Source organism: Saccostrea echinata, unplaced genomic scaffold (genome assembly GCF_033153115.1).
Source record: "Saccostrea echinata isolate AGI-Se365-2 ecotype Australia unplaced genomic scaffold, CSIRO_AGI_Sech_v1 ptg000056l, whole genome shotgun sequence".
Lineage (NCBI taxonomy): Eukaryota > Metazoa > Mollusca > Bivalvia > Ostreida > Ostreidae > Saccostrea > Saccostrea echinata.
The window spans coordinates 9,543,279-9,562,150 of NW_026889805.1; the positions used below are offsets into that span (position 1 = coordinate 9,543,279).

At 32.4% G+C, this 18,872-nt stretch overlaps 1 protein-coding gene and 1 pseudogene across 1 annotated transcript; both read right to left on the minus strand.

Annotated features, from left to right (window-relative positions):
* Window positions 1-1,049: 1,049 nt before the first annotated feature.
* LOC133173597 (uncharacterized) lies at window positions 1,050-11,859 on the minus strand (annotated as a pseudogene).
* A 42-nt stretch (window positions 11,860-11,901) lies between these two features.
* LOC133173598 (F-box/LRR-repeat protein 4-like) lies at window positions 11,902-18,830 on the minus strand. Its single transcript, XM_061308581.1, has 5 exons — window positions 18,811-18,830; window positions 18,474-18,585; window positions 15,103-15,282; window positions 14,744-14,837; window positions 11,902-11,951 (listed from the first exon to the last, which is right to left on the minus strand). Exons 1-5 carry the CDS (start codon window positions 18,828-18,830, stop codon window positions 11,902-11,904), a joined length of 456 nt encoding a protein of 151 aa, XP_061164565.1.
* Between the last annotated feature and the right edge of the window lie 42 nt (window positions 18,831-18,872).

An 18,872-nucleotide genomic window follows, 5' to 3' on the forward strand; every position in this document is an offset into this window, starting at 1 on the left:
GAACTGAATGATATTTTGTACGAATTGAATTGTACCGCCTTAATTTAAACGGAGCTCTCTAGTCTGAGAAGTTAGTTAAGCTCGATCAAATACAAACCAAAAGTTTCTCACAACGGTAAAAACTTAGTGTGTTTTAATATTTCAGTTTATAAAACCTAATGGAATTTATTATAGTATGCGTTACGCATTATTACTACTTATTTTTGCTAATTACATTGTTCTCGGACTAGATTCCGTGATTAATTTGTCAATGTTTTGTTTTAATTGTACTCATGTTCATAAAACTTTTTCTACTGAGAGCTCTATCAATAAAGATCTATTTGTGTTAAATCGGACTTTGTTTCCATTTTTCCAATTAGATATTCCTGTAGAAGCCGATTGGCAGTTTCAGCACTTCCAGAGTTAATTCCCCAAATTCCCCATTCAGTATCACGAAGGAATTTATTCCAGGGTGACAAATTTAATGTGTGAAAGTTAGGTCGGCTTTTGACTGACGTCTTCATACAAATTGTAAGGTCACACACTAAATTGACTTCATATTTATCCGTTCACCCAATCATGACAAGGGGCTCACAGAAGGTGTATCCGGTCGGCAGGGGATGCTCACTCTTCTATGTCACAGGATCCCAATATTTGTTTTCAGAGGTTGTTTGCTCACAATCTGTATTACTAAAATGGACTTTTGAGCATGATCACTGTTCGTTATCTTCACATTTCATTCAAAATATTCTGAAAGAAACTTAGGACCAGTAATGATACTAATATTAATAAGTTCCACTTATAAAGCGTGAAGTTTTTTAATGTAATATTGTACTCTTAAAAAAGTTGGAAAAAACATTAAGATAAAAAAAAATATTGACATCAAGGTATAAAAATTCAAGCCGCAGGGATTCAGTTTTGGTAATTCGTCACGGGTGAGTAAAACTGACCCTTTGTACCCTTAAAATTCTTTAGACATGTCTAATCAATAATGTTTGCAAATATATTTAAAAAACAGAACAATAATAAAATACTTTCAATTTATTGCATCACAGTCCATTAGACATTTTTCATGCTTCGCAAATATAGCCACTAAAGTTTGAACCATTATCACAAGAGACATTGTGGAACGCAAAACGTTCTCCTGTATAAAAGAACATACAGTTCTCGGGAAAACGGTCGGATCCACTGGGTTCTCCGGCGCCAAAAGCAAAATATTTCATCTTGGTCATTTGTCCGTGTTTGATCCACCTCCAATCTCCCCCGGGCTTTCTTCTGTTTATGTTTCTTCCCCCAACGTAAAAGTTAATTCCTGATATTTTAAGTTAAAAATAATGAAATACATATATATATATATATATATAAAAGAATAAGTGAAACCTGATTAGAGGAAACAATAAGAATTTTGACAAGGCCACCCATAATTTTTTTTTCATTAATACCTGTATGCATTTTCTTTAGGAACATTTTCATTCGCAAAGCCTCTTCGAGAGTTTCAAAGTTGGCCAGATAACCACCAGCGTCTAAACAGTTGGCCTTTAGGATTTAATTCATAAAAGAAGCATTTGAAAAGTAATCAAAAGAAATTTTAATTTATATACTATCATTTCAAAACATTCATTTTGAAGTCTTTGTTTACTTACGAATGCCATGTCAGCTGACACTTTATCTTTTTTGATCAGATAACAAGAATCCCAGAGTTTTCTAAACCGTCTAGGACAACCACCTTAAAAATAAACCATAGAGAGAAAATGAAATATGAAGATGACGAACAGTATTCAAGCTGAAAGTCCATTAAAACAATATAAATCGGGAACAGAGCAAACACGGACCTCCAGAAAACATCAAAGGTGGGATCAGATGCCATGGAGGATAGAGCATCCCCTGCCGACCGGTCACACCCGCCGTGTGCTCCTTGTCATGATCGGGAAATAACGGGAAAATCCGTCGACAATTCAGTGTGTAAATAATGGCCAAACAATTAGTATTATTTCAATTATTTCCCATGTTCATCTACTTTAAAAGATCATCAACATGTGTGTAAGCTTTTCCATGTAATAAGAGTTTCCATATTATTAGGTTAAAATAATTAATAAATCTGCTAAAATTTACACCAAACAATAAATTAATCACACTCTGATGATTAACACCGAATCTCAGTCGAAATGCATTGATATTAAGGGGAATAAATAGAGGTTCTACATTTTCCTTTGTGGTCAATTTCGTTTAATTAAGCTTGAATTGATTTGTACCTGATAAATTTTAAAGCAATAAAATATTTAGATGAGAAAAAATACCTCCAGCGATTTCAACTGCGTCAATATATACGTATGAACCAGAGACGGAACAATCAACATCTATTTTCAGCTCGTTCACAGGAAAGTTCACTCTCTGAGTAAAAAAGTGTTTATTTTAATTTTAAACATTTTAAACCAATGCGAATTTTACCAATTAGAAACTTTAAAAAAAACTGTTGTACTCAATTCTTTGAAAAATACTCACTATTATTTTGGGGGAAAATATCCTAGATCTCTTGATTAAGTGTGCATATGGAGCCGTAAATATTTCAACCCAATGCTTGTCTTCATTCTTCGCCAATATTCTCGTGACAGCTCCAGCATTATAAACTTCGTATATGTTAACATGTGTTAGCCAAATCTTCTCCGGAAATTTCAACTATCCTCTTTCAACCTATCCCCTTTTTGTGACCCTTGACAAAATAGTCTTCACGTATTTTTGGAAAGATAGGATTTTGTGACATAAAAGTGTAATTTAAGGTATAGTGGGTCATCATCGTAGACATGGCAAGAAAATCGAACTTTTCGATACTTGAAATTGAATTATTGAATTCCGTATTTGAGAAGTTAAAAACAAAAGATAAATTTTGATTTTTTTCACTCGATGTATTAGTGAATTCATTAAGCAAACAATATTGACGTTTGGTGATAAAACTGTTTATAATCAAGTTCGATGAGAATTGCTTTCGAAAACTGTTTATGGTCTGTCTCCAACAAAGTAACACCCATATATCTCTCTCTCTCTCTAAGAATTGGGTGCACCCTGTTTGAATCCGTACATGTGAAGGTCAACGCTGTTTCTAGTTCACAAGCACTTTTTATCATGTTTCCACGTGTAGTCATTGTTTTGAAACTCACTGAGATCATTTCTCTGCCCCCCCCCCCCCCCCACACACACACATCTGGAAGACGCAAGAGGTCGTTATATAGGGCTACCACATATCGACATTTATTTTGTTTTATTCATAATTGGAATAAATGAATGATCTAATACCGAGATTTAACAATAGATACATGTAGTTTTAGATATGTATAATGGTACAAAAGACATTCTGAAGTCAACTCTATCGGCGGGTGATAGAATGTCAATTCTTAGCACGCTGCTGGTTACAGTCTTAACTCTAAGAATGGACTTAAGTCCTTCTTAAACACGGTCTTAAACTTACGTCCCCTTTATGTTACAACCTCTTTATGTTACACCAAATAATGCAACTATAAAACCCTGGTGACTAACACCGATTCTTTGAAATTGATGGGGAATAAAAATGCCTCATCCACAGGCACTTGTTTCTGTAATAAATCTTTCAACCCATAGTATAATAAAACACAAGGTATCTAACTCCGAATTACGTTGAGTACCCTCTTCCCAGAATTGTAGTCATTTGCTCTTTCAGAAAAAATGTAATGGCAAACATTTTATTACAATGCTCTTCTACGATAATTTATCTACACAACCATATATGGCATGCTTGTCTTTATTTTCTCTTATCTTCATAAACAGCATCAAAACTTTGCTCACCGACTAGAAAATTTGTCTCACACCATGAAAGGGTATTACAAATATTAGCTGTATAATAAATCCTTTAAATGACTTTAAAATGGAATGCTTTAAAATGACTTTAACTTTTCAATCGTCAACTTCCCTCACTTATGCGGCAATATACCTTTATCACCTGCATATGGGGTTTATGTCTCTCAATTGATTCGATACGCAAGAGCATGCTCTACGTATGAACAATTTCTAATATGCATCGACCATAGAACTTACGAAATGACGACTTCAAACGAGACTGTTGATATTCTTGTTTCATCAATTTGTTAGTCAATAACTCAGTTGCCTTGTCGGCGGATACAGTTTGTCATTAGGTCAAATGCTGACTGATGTTTTTCATGCTGGTTGTTGGGCCATTGTTTGCACGCTGAGTTGTTGACGGATTTTTCCGTTATTGCGCGATCGTGGCAGGGAGCGCGAGAGGGTGTGGCCGGTCGGCGGGGGGTGCTCGCTCCTCCATGGCACCTGGTCCCACCTCTGGTGTTTTAGAGGTCCATGTTTGCTCTGCTCCAGGGTTTGTATTGTTTAATGGACTTTTGAGCTTGAATACTGTTCGTTATCTCCATACATTACATGCAATACTTTTTCTATGATGTCAAAAAATGGTAAAAAAAATTGATAAAAATCAACCAAAGCATCTGATTTTGATTTAACTAATGTAATAGTGCATATCATTAACAGGTATAAAGGTATTGTTAAAATAAATATATGTTTCCTTAAAAACCCTCAAACCTCCATACAATATTCATGATAAAGTTCATTGTCATTTTATTTTGATATTTGTTTCAGCTGACAAAACAGGTGACATGAAATATGAAGATAATGAACAGTATTCAATCTCGAAAGTCCAATGAAACGATACAAATTTAGAGCAGAGCAAACACGGACCTCAAAATTTAGAGGTTGAATCAGGTGCCATGAAGGAGTGAACATCCCCTGCCGACCGGTCACACCCGCCATGTGCTTCTTGTCATGATCGGAAACACCCCCCACCCGAAAAATCCATAGACAGTTCTGTGTATAAATAATGGCCTAACAATTGGTATTAAAAAGTCAGTCAGCATTTGACTCAATGATAGTTTGTATGTGCTGACAAGGTTATTGTATCGAACATAAAACTTGCAAAATGATGACTTCAAATGAGACTGTTGATATCCTTGTTTCATCAGCTTGTTTGTCAATAGCTTGCCTTGTTTTAGAAATTGTTCATACGTAGAGCATGCTCTTGCGTATCAAATCAACTGAGGGACATAAACCCCATATGCAGGTAATAAGAGTATATTGCTACATAAGTAAGGGAAGTTGACGATTGAAAAGTTTGTTGTTAGGTTACAATTAACGTCTTTTTTCTAGTATGATATCTAAATATGAAACAAATGTGTCAGACTCTGTGGTATCTTTTATTTCAAGCTCATTGTGATATACCGAGTCGACATATGAATGGAAGTAATGGAAGTAACTATTGTTAATTGATAAAACGTCGTCGATATATCGAAATGTCGAGTTGAAGGCCAACAAAATAGTCCTTGTTTATAAATGTACCACTGTTCAACACTATTTAAAAGCATTCCCATTACTAGTGGTCTAAAGATAGGTAACAAACATGTTAGTCAAAAATATGACCCAATGATGGCTTGTTTTGCAAACAAGGTCATCATAACAACCGTAGAATCTTCGAAATGCTGTCTTTAAACGAGGTTGTTGAAATTCCTTTAACATCAACTTATTTGTCAGAAGTCTGTCTCGATTTAAAAATTAATTTTACTCAGAGGATACTCTTGCGTATCAAATCAGTTGGGAGACATAAACACTATATGCAGTTGAAATGGAATATTACTACATAAATAAGAAAAAGTTTAAATGATCTCTCTCATTTGCCATTAATTTTAATTGGTAGTTGGTCATTATTCTTTATAATCAAGAAAATAACCAAATTTTAAACAAAAAAAAAAAAAAAAAAAAAAAAAATACGCAAAATCAGGGCTTTCTTATAATTCGAGTTTAAAGGGATATATCGAGTCGACATGAATGAAATTAAAGTAGTTATTATTATATGACAAAACGTCGTTGGTATATAGTCGCCCGCGTGGCGCAGTGTTTAGAGCGTCTGCTCTAGAGCCGCGGAGTAAGGAGTTGATCCTTACGTCGCGGGTTCGAATCCCACTGTGGGACGTTGAGACCGATTCTTCGGATGAGACCGTATAAACCGAGGTTCAATATCGCAGTAGGTGCTGGCACGAAAATGATCCCTCACTGCTCAATGGCCCTGAGTGCCGAGTATAGGTCAAAATTTGTAGCCCTACACTGGCAAGTGGTGGCGTCTTTATATGAGTGAAAAATTCTCGAGAGGGACGTTCAACAACAAACAATCAATCAATCAATCGTTGGTATATCTAAATGTCCAATTGAAGGTCACAGCAAAAGTTTTCTTCTTATTATTTAGATGTTTTTAGTATAAATTATGCTTCAAAGGAACATAAAGTAAAGGAGAAAAATTAGCATCCACTGGAATTGAAACAGATTGTTGGAAGGCTAAAGACTGCATAGATATTGTCAATGAGGAAAACCAGCATCTGTTTAATATCATCTTCAGAGTACTTGTGTGTAGAATCAGAATGATTTTCTACAACGTAATCCTATAGATGACCAATCACAAAGTATTAAAATTTTTAGTTCCATTTTTATCGGAGAAGCAGTTGTTTATAATATCAAAAAGCTTGCGCTGCTCTTTAATTTATCGTGAGTAGTGGTTGTATAAAGTGTTTTGAAAAAAAAATTGATTATAAATTTTCTAAAAAGTTCTTTCAAGTTTTTGAAAATCCAAATTTGATTAACACCACTTCCTGAATATGTTGCATCACAGAGTGTCTGAAGTTTCGCTTTCACAGTAGTTAATATTTTTGTGAGCAGTAAAGAAAAAGGCTTGGTACAGCATTTGCGAGAACCTGCAATGTATTTTGCAATGTAATTTTGGAGTTTATGAATCCAGTATATATAGGATAAATCGAATTCATTTTCGTTGACTTTAAGAGGGCTGGGTGGTTGTGGCCATTTTCAGACTATATTGATCTCCTTTAGAAGAAGAGCTCCATATAAAGATATACAAAAATAATCAAATTTTAAAACTAAAATGTATGAAATTTTTGTTTGCCAAATGATAGTTGACAGCTTAAGATATCATATCTAAAAAAATAAGTTATATCTGATGGTTAATTTGTTGACCCCCCAGCCTCCTTAATATTAAAGTATTAAAGACTGAAATGTGATTTTGAAGCATTTCATCCTTAGAAAATGAGCTCTCAATATAAGGTTGATTTCTAGTGCCCCTTCAAAAGTTGTGAACTTTGTGACCCTTAGGTCAAGGGTTCTGGTGGTAGGAGTGGGGACTCTGTTGATTAAATAGAGAAGATGCATTGTTTCTTTGATTTTTTTCTCTAGCAGGTAAACTAAATGCATGGTTATAATTAGAAAGGGTACCTCTTGTGAATTTCATATCCCCTGGTCAGGGGTTCTAGTTTTAGGTTGGGGCTGAGTGGAATCTATAGTGAAAATGCATTATTTCTTCGAAAACCTTCTCTCTTCCTGGGCATCTAGGGTGCAAATAGAATACAAAGTTGTATTAAGCAAAGGTATTTTTACCAGATGTTTGAAATTCTGGACCACTTGGTCAAGCATGCTGGTGCTAGGCAGGGCTCTATTTTGTATTCTACTCATAGAAGTTATTGTCCTTTGCTATGCACCCATGATAATTAGTCACTGTAAATAATGTAATTTTAAAATCAATTGAATAAGAGAATAAAACACGGATTTTTATTACATACGTATAATACAAAAAGTACTTCCAGATTTTTTAATGGTCTGATAGATTTGTTAATAAGAGATAAATAAAATGAAACAATTATATCTTATCTTTGTACATTAAATGTTCTTCAAACACCGAGATCCACTGTAAATTTTTTATTTTGGAATATTTGGAATATTTTCAACCCTACAATAATAGCAACATAGAACAACACATAGACATACATAAATAATACAAATACAAAACAAACAGATAGACGCATCTTTAAAACAGAACTATTTATTATTTATTACTTATTATTATTTATCGATCAGTTTAATTAGCTCTTTAAGCCGTTATACTTCTACTCCCAATTTATATAAATATTTCATAATAATACGGTATTAACATTAATCAAATCTGCTAAATGGCTGTGTGATGCGTACAGTGTGTGTATTTGTCTGTGTCTGTGCTTGTCACTCTCGCTTTCAGCACCACCCCTGGCCAGAAGTTTACTCGAAAGAGTAAGCAAAATGTGTAAGTCTTCTCTGCCAGGTATAGCCTCTACGCAGTTAAATGTATGTGGCCCAGATATGGGACTCCTCCTCGAGGTAGCAGATGGGAATTGGGTATCTTACGGCCCCGAGCAGAACCACAGGGTCTTGGAGGAAACTAGACCCCTAAATGCACGGTATGCATGGCCCAACGGTGATTGGATATGCCCTGATACCTGCAAACCTAGTTCCCAGCTATAGGTTAAATAGCTCCACTGCCTGGTGGATGGCTTGGGAAAGTCAAAGGCTATGGAAGAAAATCCAAACATAAAAGCTAAGAGAGGAAACTTTGAACACACTGTTGTTACAACTGCATTATTCGCACAGGCATAAATGCAATGGTGAATTTAATTCTAATTAGCATCACATTATACATTTTTGAACAACCTTTATTAATCTGAGCAAATGAAATTTATGCAAATTTATTAGTACTTTCTTTTTTCACACAGTCTTTATGTTACTTTTAAAGTTTAGATTTTATCAAGTTAAACTAATCTGTAACTTAAAGTCTAGACTGTTCTAGACAAGTTTAACTTGATAAAGTCTAAACTTTTAATGTGAAATTTGTAATTAAATGTATTAAAATTTAACCCCCCCCCCCCCCAAGTACATTGAGGCCATTGCAACAAAAATGTATTTTACAAGCAAATAAAGAAATCATTCAAGACACACTACTACTTCAAGTACGTGTATTAAAAATCATTAAAGAAAGGCGACTCAGTTTCCTGAAATTCGTAAAATAATAATAATAATAATAATAATAATCCTTGTTATATAACAGTATGTAATTTGTACTAAGACTTGTCTTAAGATTTTTTACACTTAAGATATTTTTGTGAAAAGGTAGTGACATGGCTTAAGCTTATGATTGTCATAAGTCCTGATTATGATTGTCTAAAGGTCTGTCTTTGGACAAATCTTAACGATAGTTCTGCGAAACCCAGAAGACCTATTTCGATAAGATTCTGGATAATGTGTAAGAAACATATATATTTTATCAAAATCGTATATTTTTATGGAAAACAAAGAAGTACAAGAATAATATTTCCTAACAAGCTTGCTATTTGTTGCAAAAATATAAGCTAGTTAAAAAATCACCGGTGTTGTAAAGTAGGATTTCCCAGAACCAGCTTTCCCACCGGAATCTGTTCTCTAGAGTAGCACTTTCCCTTGATGGGTAAATTTCACACTGGAGCCATAGTAAAATGAAGTGTATGGCAACTGTTTTTTTTTTTACATAATTTATAAAAATTAACAAATTTAGGAAATATCAGGTTTAAAAATCTTATTAGTTTTTAAATAACCGATTTTTTAAACGATTTTTCAAATGATGGGTAGATAGACGTCGTAATAGTGTGTTTTTGACGTTATGAATAACCGAAGCTGTTTAAAGCGGGGTCATTAATTATGTCATAAAATAAAAAGTATACAATAGATGCTCTTGAAATTTTAAACATAGGAAATTGAGAATCTCACAATCACTTTTATATTTTTTATGTAAATCTGCGCTATCTGTCATGTTTTGTTGTACTCCATAAAAACAGGAAAATACTATGAATTTTGACATATTTAGATGCCCCCTCTGGAAACCAGGCGGTAGAATTTTGTGTTTCTTGCATAAAATGTACAATAAAGCATTACCCAACAAATAGTATAATTTGAGCAAAAAGTCTATAGTAGCATTTGTATAATTTGCTCTGAAGTGCGAAAAAAGGTATTTTCCTATATAATTCTATAGTAAATGTACCTGTATTTTGAGATGGTCCTTATAAAATAATCAGACGGTAGATTTTCACTAAACTTGGCATGTATACTGAAGTCAATGTAAGGTACATATGGTATAAAATTAAAGAGTTTCTCTATAGTAGTTTTCACACAATAAAACTCCAGTCGGCTCCCTTAAAAGAAACCCATTGCAATAGGTAGCATGACCTAAGGCACATTCTGAGCTGAAACATATTTGTATAATTGCATATCTGGTCATACTAAGATATAGATGTTGAGTCTAATATGACTTATTTTTGGATGATAATATTACCATTTGATTAGATTTTTACACAATGTTCTTGGTTATTTAATAGTTCAGTACATTTAGCCCATGTGTATACTACGATGATTTTGAAGTTTCAATGGAGTTCAGAAATCAGAAAACATAGAGTAAGTGAATAAGATTTAGAATTATTGACATATTGTGACAAAATTGAATTTTACTGCTTGTTTTCTGATTTCCAATCTCATTTGATTATTGACTGATTAATTGATTTATTAAATGACTATTTTACCAAATAACCAGCGAACCATCCAACCCCCCTACCTAACCCTCTCGTGAATATACACTCTTAACTTATTTCAACGTTGGTTAAATTTCATTTTTCCCCTAAAAGTCTTAGTTATAACATCTTTGTTTTTTTTTTTTTATATTGGAGCAATATTATTACCTAGATCAACATCAAGCACCAAATCTAAACAAAAGGGTTCAAGTTCAATTTGAAACAAAAACTTATAGTAGTTTAAATACAGAAATGAGACGTACTCGAAGCATTACTAGTATTTTGTGTTATTTTCAGTGCTATATTTTATAAACTGAAAAAAATCATAGTGTACCTAAAAACGATTTATTAAAAAAAAATAAATTCAAAATACCCCCACTTAAACAAAACAGATCTAACATTCATATTTTGAAAATGTAAATTATTTCAGCTTTTATATGAGGAATGGAAAAACAGATCAAAAGAAAAAAAATCAATGAACATGAAAAATTGAAGCAAAGCGAAAGGGTGGTGGTGTCATTTCAAAGAAACACGTTTCTGACAATATGTCACTAATGAACATAATTGCCTCTTGTACATCAGGAGCCTTAGATGCATGTCTTTTCCTTTTTTTGTGCAAAATAATTTTAGAAACTTAGCAAATGATGAATTTCTTTCAATTTTTATTATAATCAAATTGACAATTTTCATGCTTCACAGATATAGCCACCAAGGCGTGTACCATTATCACAGGGGACGGCGTGGAACGTGTACCGTTCTCCCGCATAAAAGAACATGCAATCCTGAGGAGAACTGTCAGATCCATTGGGTTCTCCGGCACCAAAGGCATGATACGTCATCTTGGCCATTTGTCAATGTTTGATCCATCTCCAATCACCCCCGGGCTTTCTTCTGTTTATGTTTCTTCCCCCAACATAGAAGTGAATTCCTATAAAAACCCAATAAAAACAGAGCATGAATATGCTTATGTTTCTTCCCCAACATAAGAGCGAGATCTCATTTTTCATTAAAGTCAAATTAGTAAGGTATTGAAAAGGTCGTTCTCTGATTGGACCAAAAAAAAAGATATAAATTAAGTTTGAAATAAAAGAAATATAAGTAAATAAAAAATGGTATCCATGAAATTTAAACTTAGTACCTGTCTTCATTTTCTTCAAAATCTTTTTCATTCGCAAAGCCTCTTCTAGAGTTTCAAAGTTGGCCAAATAACCAACAGTGTCTAAACAGTTTGCCTTTAGGATATAATCCAGAAAACAACATTGAATGATAATTTTTTTATCAAAAGTAATAGTTTTTCTACTACATTATCTATATATTCATTCCCAAATCCGCTTCTACTTACAAATGCTGTGTCTGCTGATACCCTATCCTTCTTGATCAGATAGCAAGAATCCCACATCTTTTTAAACTGTTCAGGGCATTCACCTTTGTTAAAAAAAAGGATTGATAAATGTGGGCATAAAATTAATCAAGAATATAAAATCCGAACATATCTGGAGCTGGGACCCTTCAGAGACTCTACAATCAATACAAATAGTGAAAAACAAATTAAATTTCTTTTTTTTTATTATGCATTATGTGTCTCTTCGTAATTCTTTAAGTCTTGTGTAAGCTTCTTCGTGTAACTGAATATCCGGATCCTTTAGGCTTTTATATTCTACTTGTACTTTATTTTTACATTTCAAAATGTCTGAAGAAAATATATTTCAATATGAAATATTTTCATTCACAGAATATTATCTCCTTTATTCCATAAGAAAACCATTGTCGTTTATCAGTCAGTAAACACCGCTTGACAGCATTTCTCCTCTCCAGATTTCTTGAGCAGTGGCTGTTCCATCAATGAAAGGTACAGCGACATACATATCAATAATACAGTATTCAATCTACTTAAGGAGGGATTCCTCTCATATTTCTTGTATCTAAAAATTAATGAAATTTTCATAGATTCAAGAAGACATTATCACTAAGTGATGGTACCAGTTAGATTGAATTTGATCGTTTTATTTTAGAAGCAAGGTCAGGTCAAGATCATCATCTTTTTCCTTAACATTTAGAGTAAAAAATTACTGTTGCTAATCATGTGATGCTTACTTCTATTTTAAAAGTTAAAATGTTTTTCTTTTTGCACAAAAAATGTTACCAATCCAGGTCTATCAGATGATTCTTCCAAATTAATTCATGAAATTTAACTAAAGGAGATATTGGCTAATCCGAATTTCCTCTGTATTTCTTAATGTTTTAGGATATATATTAGTTATTTTTATATACTTCTTATATTTAAATATTTCTTATTTTCACATATGGTAAAGTAGCCATATAAATATACAAAATGATACAAAAACAACAAGAGGCCCATGGGCCACAACGCTCACCTGAGTAACTTTGGCCTTGCTGTTTTTCACCTGATCCCCCCCCCTTGTAATACTTATTGTAGCCCTGCCCTACCCCCAGCGGTCATGATTTAAACAATTAGAATCTACACTACTCCAGGATGCTTCCACATAAGTTTCAGCCTTTCTGGCCCAGTGGTTCTTGAGAAGAAGATTTTTAAAGATTTTTTTTCTGCATATTTCAATGTAAAACTTTGATTCCCTATTGTGCCCCCCCCCCCGGGGTCATGATTTGAACAATTTAGAATCTACAGTACCCTAGGATGCTTCCACATAAGTTTCAGCTTTTCCGGCCCAGTGGTTCTTGAGAAGAAGATTTTTAATGACCCCACCCAATTTTTGTCTTTTCTTGATTATTGCCCCTTTGAAGAGGACTTAACCCTTCATTTTAACAATTTAAACTTCACCCAAGGATGCTTTGTACCAAGTTTGGTTAAAATTGGCCCAGTGGTTCTTGAGAAGAAGTTGAAAATGTGAAAAGTTTACAGACGGACGGACGACGGACAACGGGTGATCAGAAAAGCTCACTTGAGCTTTCAGCTCAGGTGAGCTAAAAAGCTTTGACCGTTTAATAAGTAAGAGAAAACACTTTTTACTGATTTTTTGCTCAAATTTGATTTTACATCGGAAGCTTTCAAAAGCTAACAAGATTGTAGTTTGTTTAGAAAATCATTATTATTTGCAATAGTTTAAAATTTTAGGGCATTATTATTAATTTTAGCTATTTTCAAAATTTCTTTAATGTCGATACGATATATCCTGGTGAGCTTGAGATAAAAGATACCACAGAGTCTGACACATCTGTTTCATATTTGGATATTTTACTTGAAAAAGACGTTAATGGTAATCTAACAACCAAGCTTTATGATAAACGTGATGACTTTAACTTTTCAATCGTCAACTTTTCTTACTTATGCAGCAATATACCTTCATCACTTGCATACGGGGTATATATCTCTCAGTTGATTCGATACGCAAGAGCATGCTCTACGTATGTACAATTTCTAAAAACGAGGTAAATTATTGACAAACAAGTTGATGAAACAAGAATATCAGCTGTCTCGTTTAAAGTCATCATTTCGTAAGTTCTATGGTCGACACAATGACGTTGTCAGCAAATACAATTTATCATTGAGTCAAATGCTGACTGACGTTTTTCATACTAATTGTTAGGCCATTATTTACACACTGAATTGTCGACGGATTTTCCCGATCATGACAAGGAGCACACGGCGGGTGTGACCGGTCGGCAGGGGATGCTCACTCCTCCATGGCACCTGATCCCACCTCTGATGTTTTGGAGGTCCGTGTTTGCTCTGCTCCTATTTTGTATTGTTTAATGGACTTTTGAGCTTGAATAATGTTCGTTATCTCCATATATTTCGTTTAAGTCTTTGATATTTTAAAACAAATTAACTAATTGTATTGTTCTGTAAGTGATTTTGATAGGCAGAAAAGGAGATATTTCATACATCGCAGTTGCGCCAATAATATAGTCCCTGCTGGATTTCAAACTCAGTTTACCATTTCTATTTATAATTGTACAATTGTGATGAGTAAAGAAAAATATGATCTTTTAAGTACATTACAGCTAAGTATAAAAGACATACAAGCAAATAAACTTGGATTTTTTCGTCTAGTCAGAAACCAGACAAGAATCCCTCCTTAATCCTACTTTAAATGATTTTTGTACAGATGTAAATAAAAGCAATGAAATGCATTTCTTTGTTTGTTAGTATGGGAATTAACGTTGCAGCTATTACAGAAAAAGTTATCATAACCCGCTTACGCGCGTTATGTATTTTTTCTGCAACAGCTGCAACATTAATTCCCATACTAACAACCAAAGAAAGCATTTTCTTGTTTAAATTAATTTCAATTATAGATAAATTATGTTATTTAGATTAAACCAAATACCTCCAACGATTTCAACTGCATCGATTTCTACCCAAGAGGGAGAAACAGAACAATCAACTTCTATTCTCAGCTCGTTCACAGGAAAATTCACTTTCTGAATATAATGAGGATCAATTAAGAGTTTATTAAAAAATATTTAAATGTTTACGATTTTATGATCTACAAATCATTTGTTGCTAAAACGATGCCGACTAAGAAGAGTGAAGGAGAGAAAATGGTCATTATATTTTCAGCTCTTTATCATATTGCTTGTATGTCAAATAACTAAGAAGGAAAAAACATGAAATTATTAAAACGAACAGGCATGAATGAATTTGTACTATATACTTAAACAGAAAATACATTTTTAAAAAACTCACTTTTATTTTGGGGGAGAATTTCCTAGCCTTTCTGATCATGATTGGGTGTACATGGGAAACCGCAAAAATTTCTTCCCACTGGTTTTCTTTATTCTTCGCCAAAATTCTCTTCACAGTTCCGGCATTATACGTTTCATATATATTAACCTCAGTTATCCAAACCTTTTCTGGAAATCTGACCTGGAAACAAATCAAAAGCATACTTAAAAATTACTTTTTTATCTTTAGCTTTTATACAATATTAGCTTCGAATTTGTAAAAGGAATGATACTTTCTTCCCAGTAAGAAACCTTTCAGCTGTGGATTGATCATCTTTGTTTATAACGGTGCAAAAACATTTTTTTTTAATTTGTTTATGATTTTAGATTATGCCATTCAAAGTTTTTTTCCTGTCTAGCGACCACCTATCTTTCAATAACCTATCTAGCTACCTATTCTAAAAACACACACACACACAAGCCAAAGCATAAAACACAGACTAAAAGGTCATAGAAATGACGCCATTCAAAGTATTTTGATCTCATTAATCTGTTCTTCTAAAAGAAATATCTAGTTTTTAGCATAATGATGCATTAAATGCTTAAAATACACATAATATGACATACTGTACAAATTTATTCGGAGAAATTGACAAAATTCAAAGATTTCTGCCAAATGAATCAATTTCAGGACTTCTGATTTTGTGCTTTTTTCTGATATGGGTGAATTAAAAAAAGAACACCAAATTGAATTTTTTTGGGAAAAAATTCAACTACCCATAACATATTTTTCACTTATATCAACATATTGAACATGCATTCTAGTTACAATTCCTGAAGTTGCAATAGAATAGACAATTAAATAAAAAAAGTTTCAGAATTTTTATTAGTAAAACTTTATTTGAAAAAAGAAAATATCAGTATATCCTAAAAGATTTTCTAAATACATAATCCAAAGAAATTATAGTTTTAATGCTTCAAAATGGTGTCAGTGATAAAAATGATTAGATCTAAATCTTGATTGAGTTTCTTCTCTTGCATATGTGGAATAAAAATTGACTTTTTGATTGTTATTTTAGATTATTTTTTTTTAATTCTGGTTTGAAAAGTTTTAATATGAAAAAAAAAATGTAACGATGAAATTCCCCCTAAATCATTTTTTGTCCATTTAAGTCAGTTCTTTAAATTTAAGCCAAAAAGAAGTTTGACATGCAATTTTTCTTACAAAAATATACTGGAATTTGAAGTGACCCTATGTTTTATTATTGTGTTGCACTCCTGACATCACACAATAACCCATTCTAAGTTTGTAAATCAGTTCGTCTTTTTGATATTTTTTTTTATCATTTACGACAGGTTTTTCATATTTTCAGGATTTCAAAACATGATTATTTGCATTGTGTAATATATATACATTGTATTAATAAATATGTGTTAAGTGATGAAAAGTATTCTCTGAATTGACTGTAAAATGTCTGTAATTAGTTGATAGACATAATGTTTTGAACATCAAATAGTATCAAGCATATTTTTCAATTTATTTTTTAATATAGATAGATGAAGATCATTGATAATTATTATAAAACAGTTTTGTTGCACTCCTGACTGCAGTAAAATTAAAAATAAAAACCACAGAAAACAAAAATTCATAAAGTGTTGGCAACATCAAGTGGTAACGAAATTGTGCAATAATTATAGTCCAATACCTCTTAATTAAAACACATGAAAGTATTTAAACTTGGTTTTATATCTTGAATTATACCTATTTATGTCAAAAAATAAGCTAAAATATATATTTAGAAGATATAATATATTTTATAGAATATTTTCCTTCACAGAACAAACACTTAAAGCAACTGAGCTCAACCAGGCACATTCTATCTATCTATCTATCTATCTATCTATCTATCTATCTATATATATATATATATATATATATATATATATATATATATATATATATATATATATATATATATATATATATATATATATATATATATATATATATATGATCAGCAATAACTTTAACGTATTTGTTATTTGTTACACTCCTGACCGAGAGCATAGGAGTCTCTAAAGTAGAATGGTGCAAGAAAAATTATATCAGAACTTGTTCTGTTGTTTCAGTGATTACTTGAACTTTATAACAATTTTTCCGTGTGTGTATTTTTCGCATTCTTAAAAAATTCGAAGAAAAGATAAAAACACATCTGAATTGATAAAATTGAAAAAGAGAAGGATTTTAATAATAAAACAGTCAATAATTTAGTACTACATTATTCAAATAGATCATTATTAATTAAAGAATATTTCTTAGCATGAATAGAAATCGTTTCATCATATAACTTGAATCTTTAAAAAATGTGTTGCACTCCTGACCATAGAAATATAGATCTGAAACACAGATATTCCTTTTAATTGATAAATCTACTTGGTAAAAATATTCTTTGTGTCCTTATTTTCCAAAATAAAAATCAGAGAATCATATACTGATAAAAGTTTTTTCATGCTGGGGAGCAAAACATCAAATGTTGCACTTCTGACATTATTGGGTATACACATATACTTGACTCTCATTAATGCTGCTTGTGATTTATGTAACATTTTTAAATTTAAATTGAATATGAGTAATTGATTTACACTTTGAAAATTCTTTTCTGACTAATTGTCTTTTGAAGATTTTTAAAATCGATGTTTTTTGGCAATACTACATTTTTTCTGTTGCACTCCTGACATGGTATAACATTTTTTTCAACATCAGCCATGACCACAACTTGGTCAAACAAAAGTTGCTACAGTCTATATCTGAAGCTCAATATTTTGAATATTATCGGGAGGGTCTTTATTTCCACCATAAACCATTATTATTTATTTCACAGACCTTGAAAAAATGTTGAATGACACAACTTGGTCGAACAAAAGTTGCTGCAGTCTATATTTAAAGCTCAATACTTTGAATATTATCAGGAGGGTTTTTATTTCCACCATAAACCATCATTATTTATTTCACATAATTTCAAAAAATGTTGAATTTTCAAAATGTCACAAAAAAGGTGTTGCACTTCTGATATTTTTAGCATCATTTTTGGGCATAATTTTTTTTTTTTTTTTTTTTTTTGTGAATTGAGATACATGGCAGGTATTTAGACACTATCTAAAGACATATGCTGAGACATAGAAATTTATTCCCATTGTCTGTTCTTTTAGTGCAGGTTGAAAAACATGTGTTTGGTCATTTTTTTTTATTCACCCACATGGTGGTTCAAAAACCAAGGCGCACAAGGACGCAAAACAGAAAAAAAAACTTGGAATGGTCTTTAAATAAGGAACAATTTTAGGTGAAAAGAATGACAATCACTGGATTAACTTTTTTCTTAAATGATATTTTACCTGTATAAATTGGTTCTCATTTAGTTGACCAGTTGCCTGTGTCCATGTCCCTTGGGAATCACCATAGCGAGGATAAACATTGGGTTTCCCCACTATCTGTTTTGCTGAGTATCTGTAAAGAAAAAAATGCAAAAACTATGAATATAGGATATTGAATTAAATAAAATTAATAAGATTTACTTATATAAATTACATCAGAAATTAGAAGCTAAACAAGCTGGATTTTACCCGGCTGTGTTGTGCTGTGACGAAAAGACTTCTGAGGCCCATTGGCGTTTGATGGCTGTCGTGTCACGTGAAAAAATCAGTCTTTCATATTATTTTTTTTTATACAAACCTTCCTTTAATTAAACTCATTTTCCCTTTTTTTCTTAAAGGTTAATTTTTGTATATTTGCTG

Bases quoted from the DNA above. Each gene is read 5' to 3' on its own strand.
- LOC133173598 (XM_061308581.1), bottom strand. From the start codon at position 18,830: ATGAGTTTAATTAAAGGAAG. The intron at 15,283-18,473 runs GTAAAATATCAT...ATTTGTTTCCAG, and splicing joins ATGAGAACCAATTTATACAG to GTCAGATTTCCAGAAAAGGT. The intron at 14,838-15,102 runs GTGAGTTTTTTA...CATTATATTCAG, and splicing joins AATTCTCCCCCAAAATAAAA to AAAGTGAATTTTCCTGTGAA.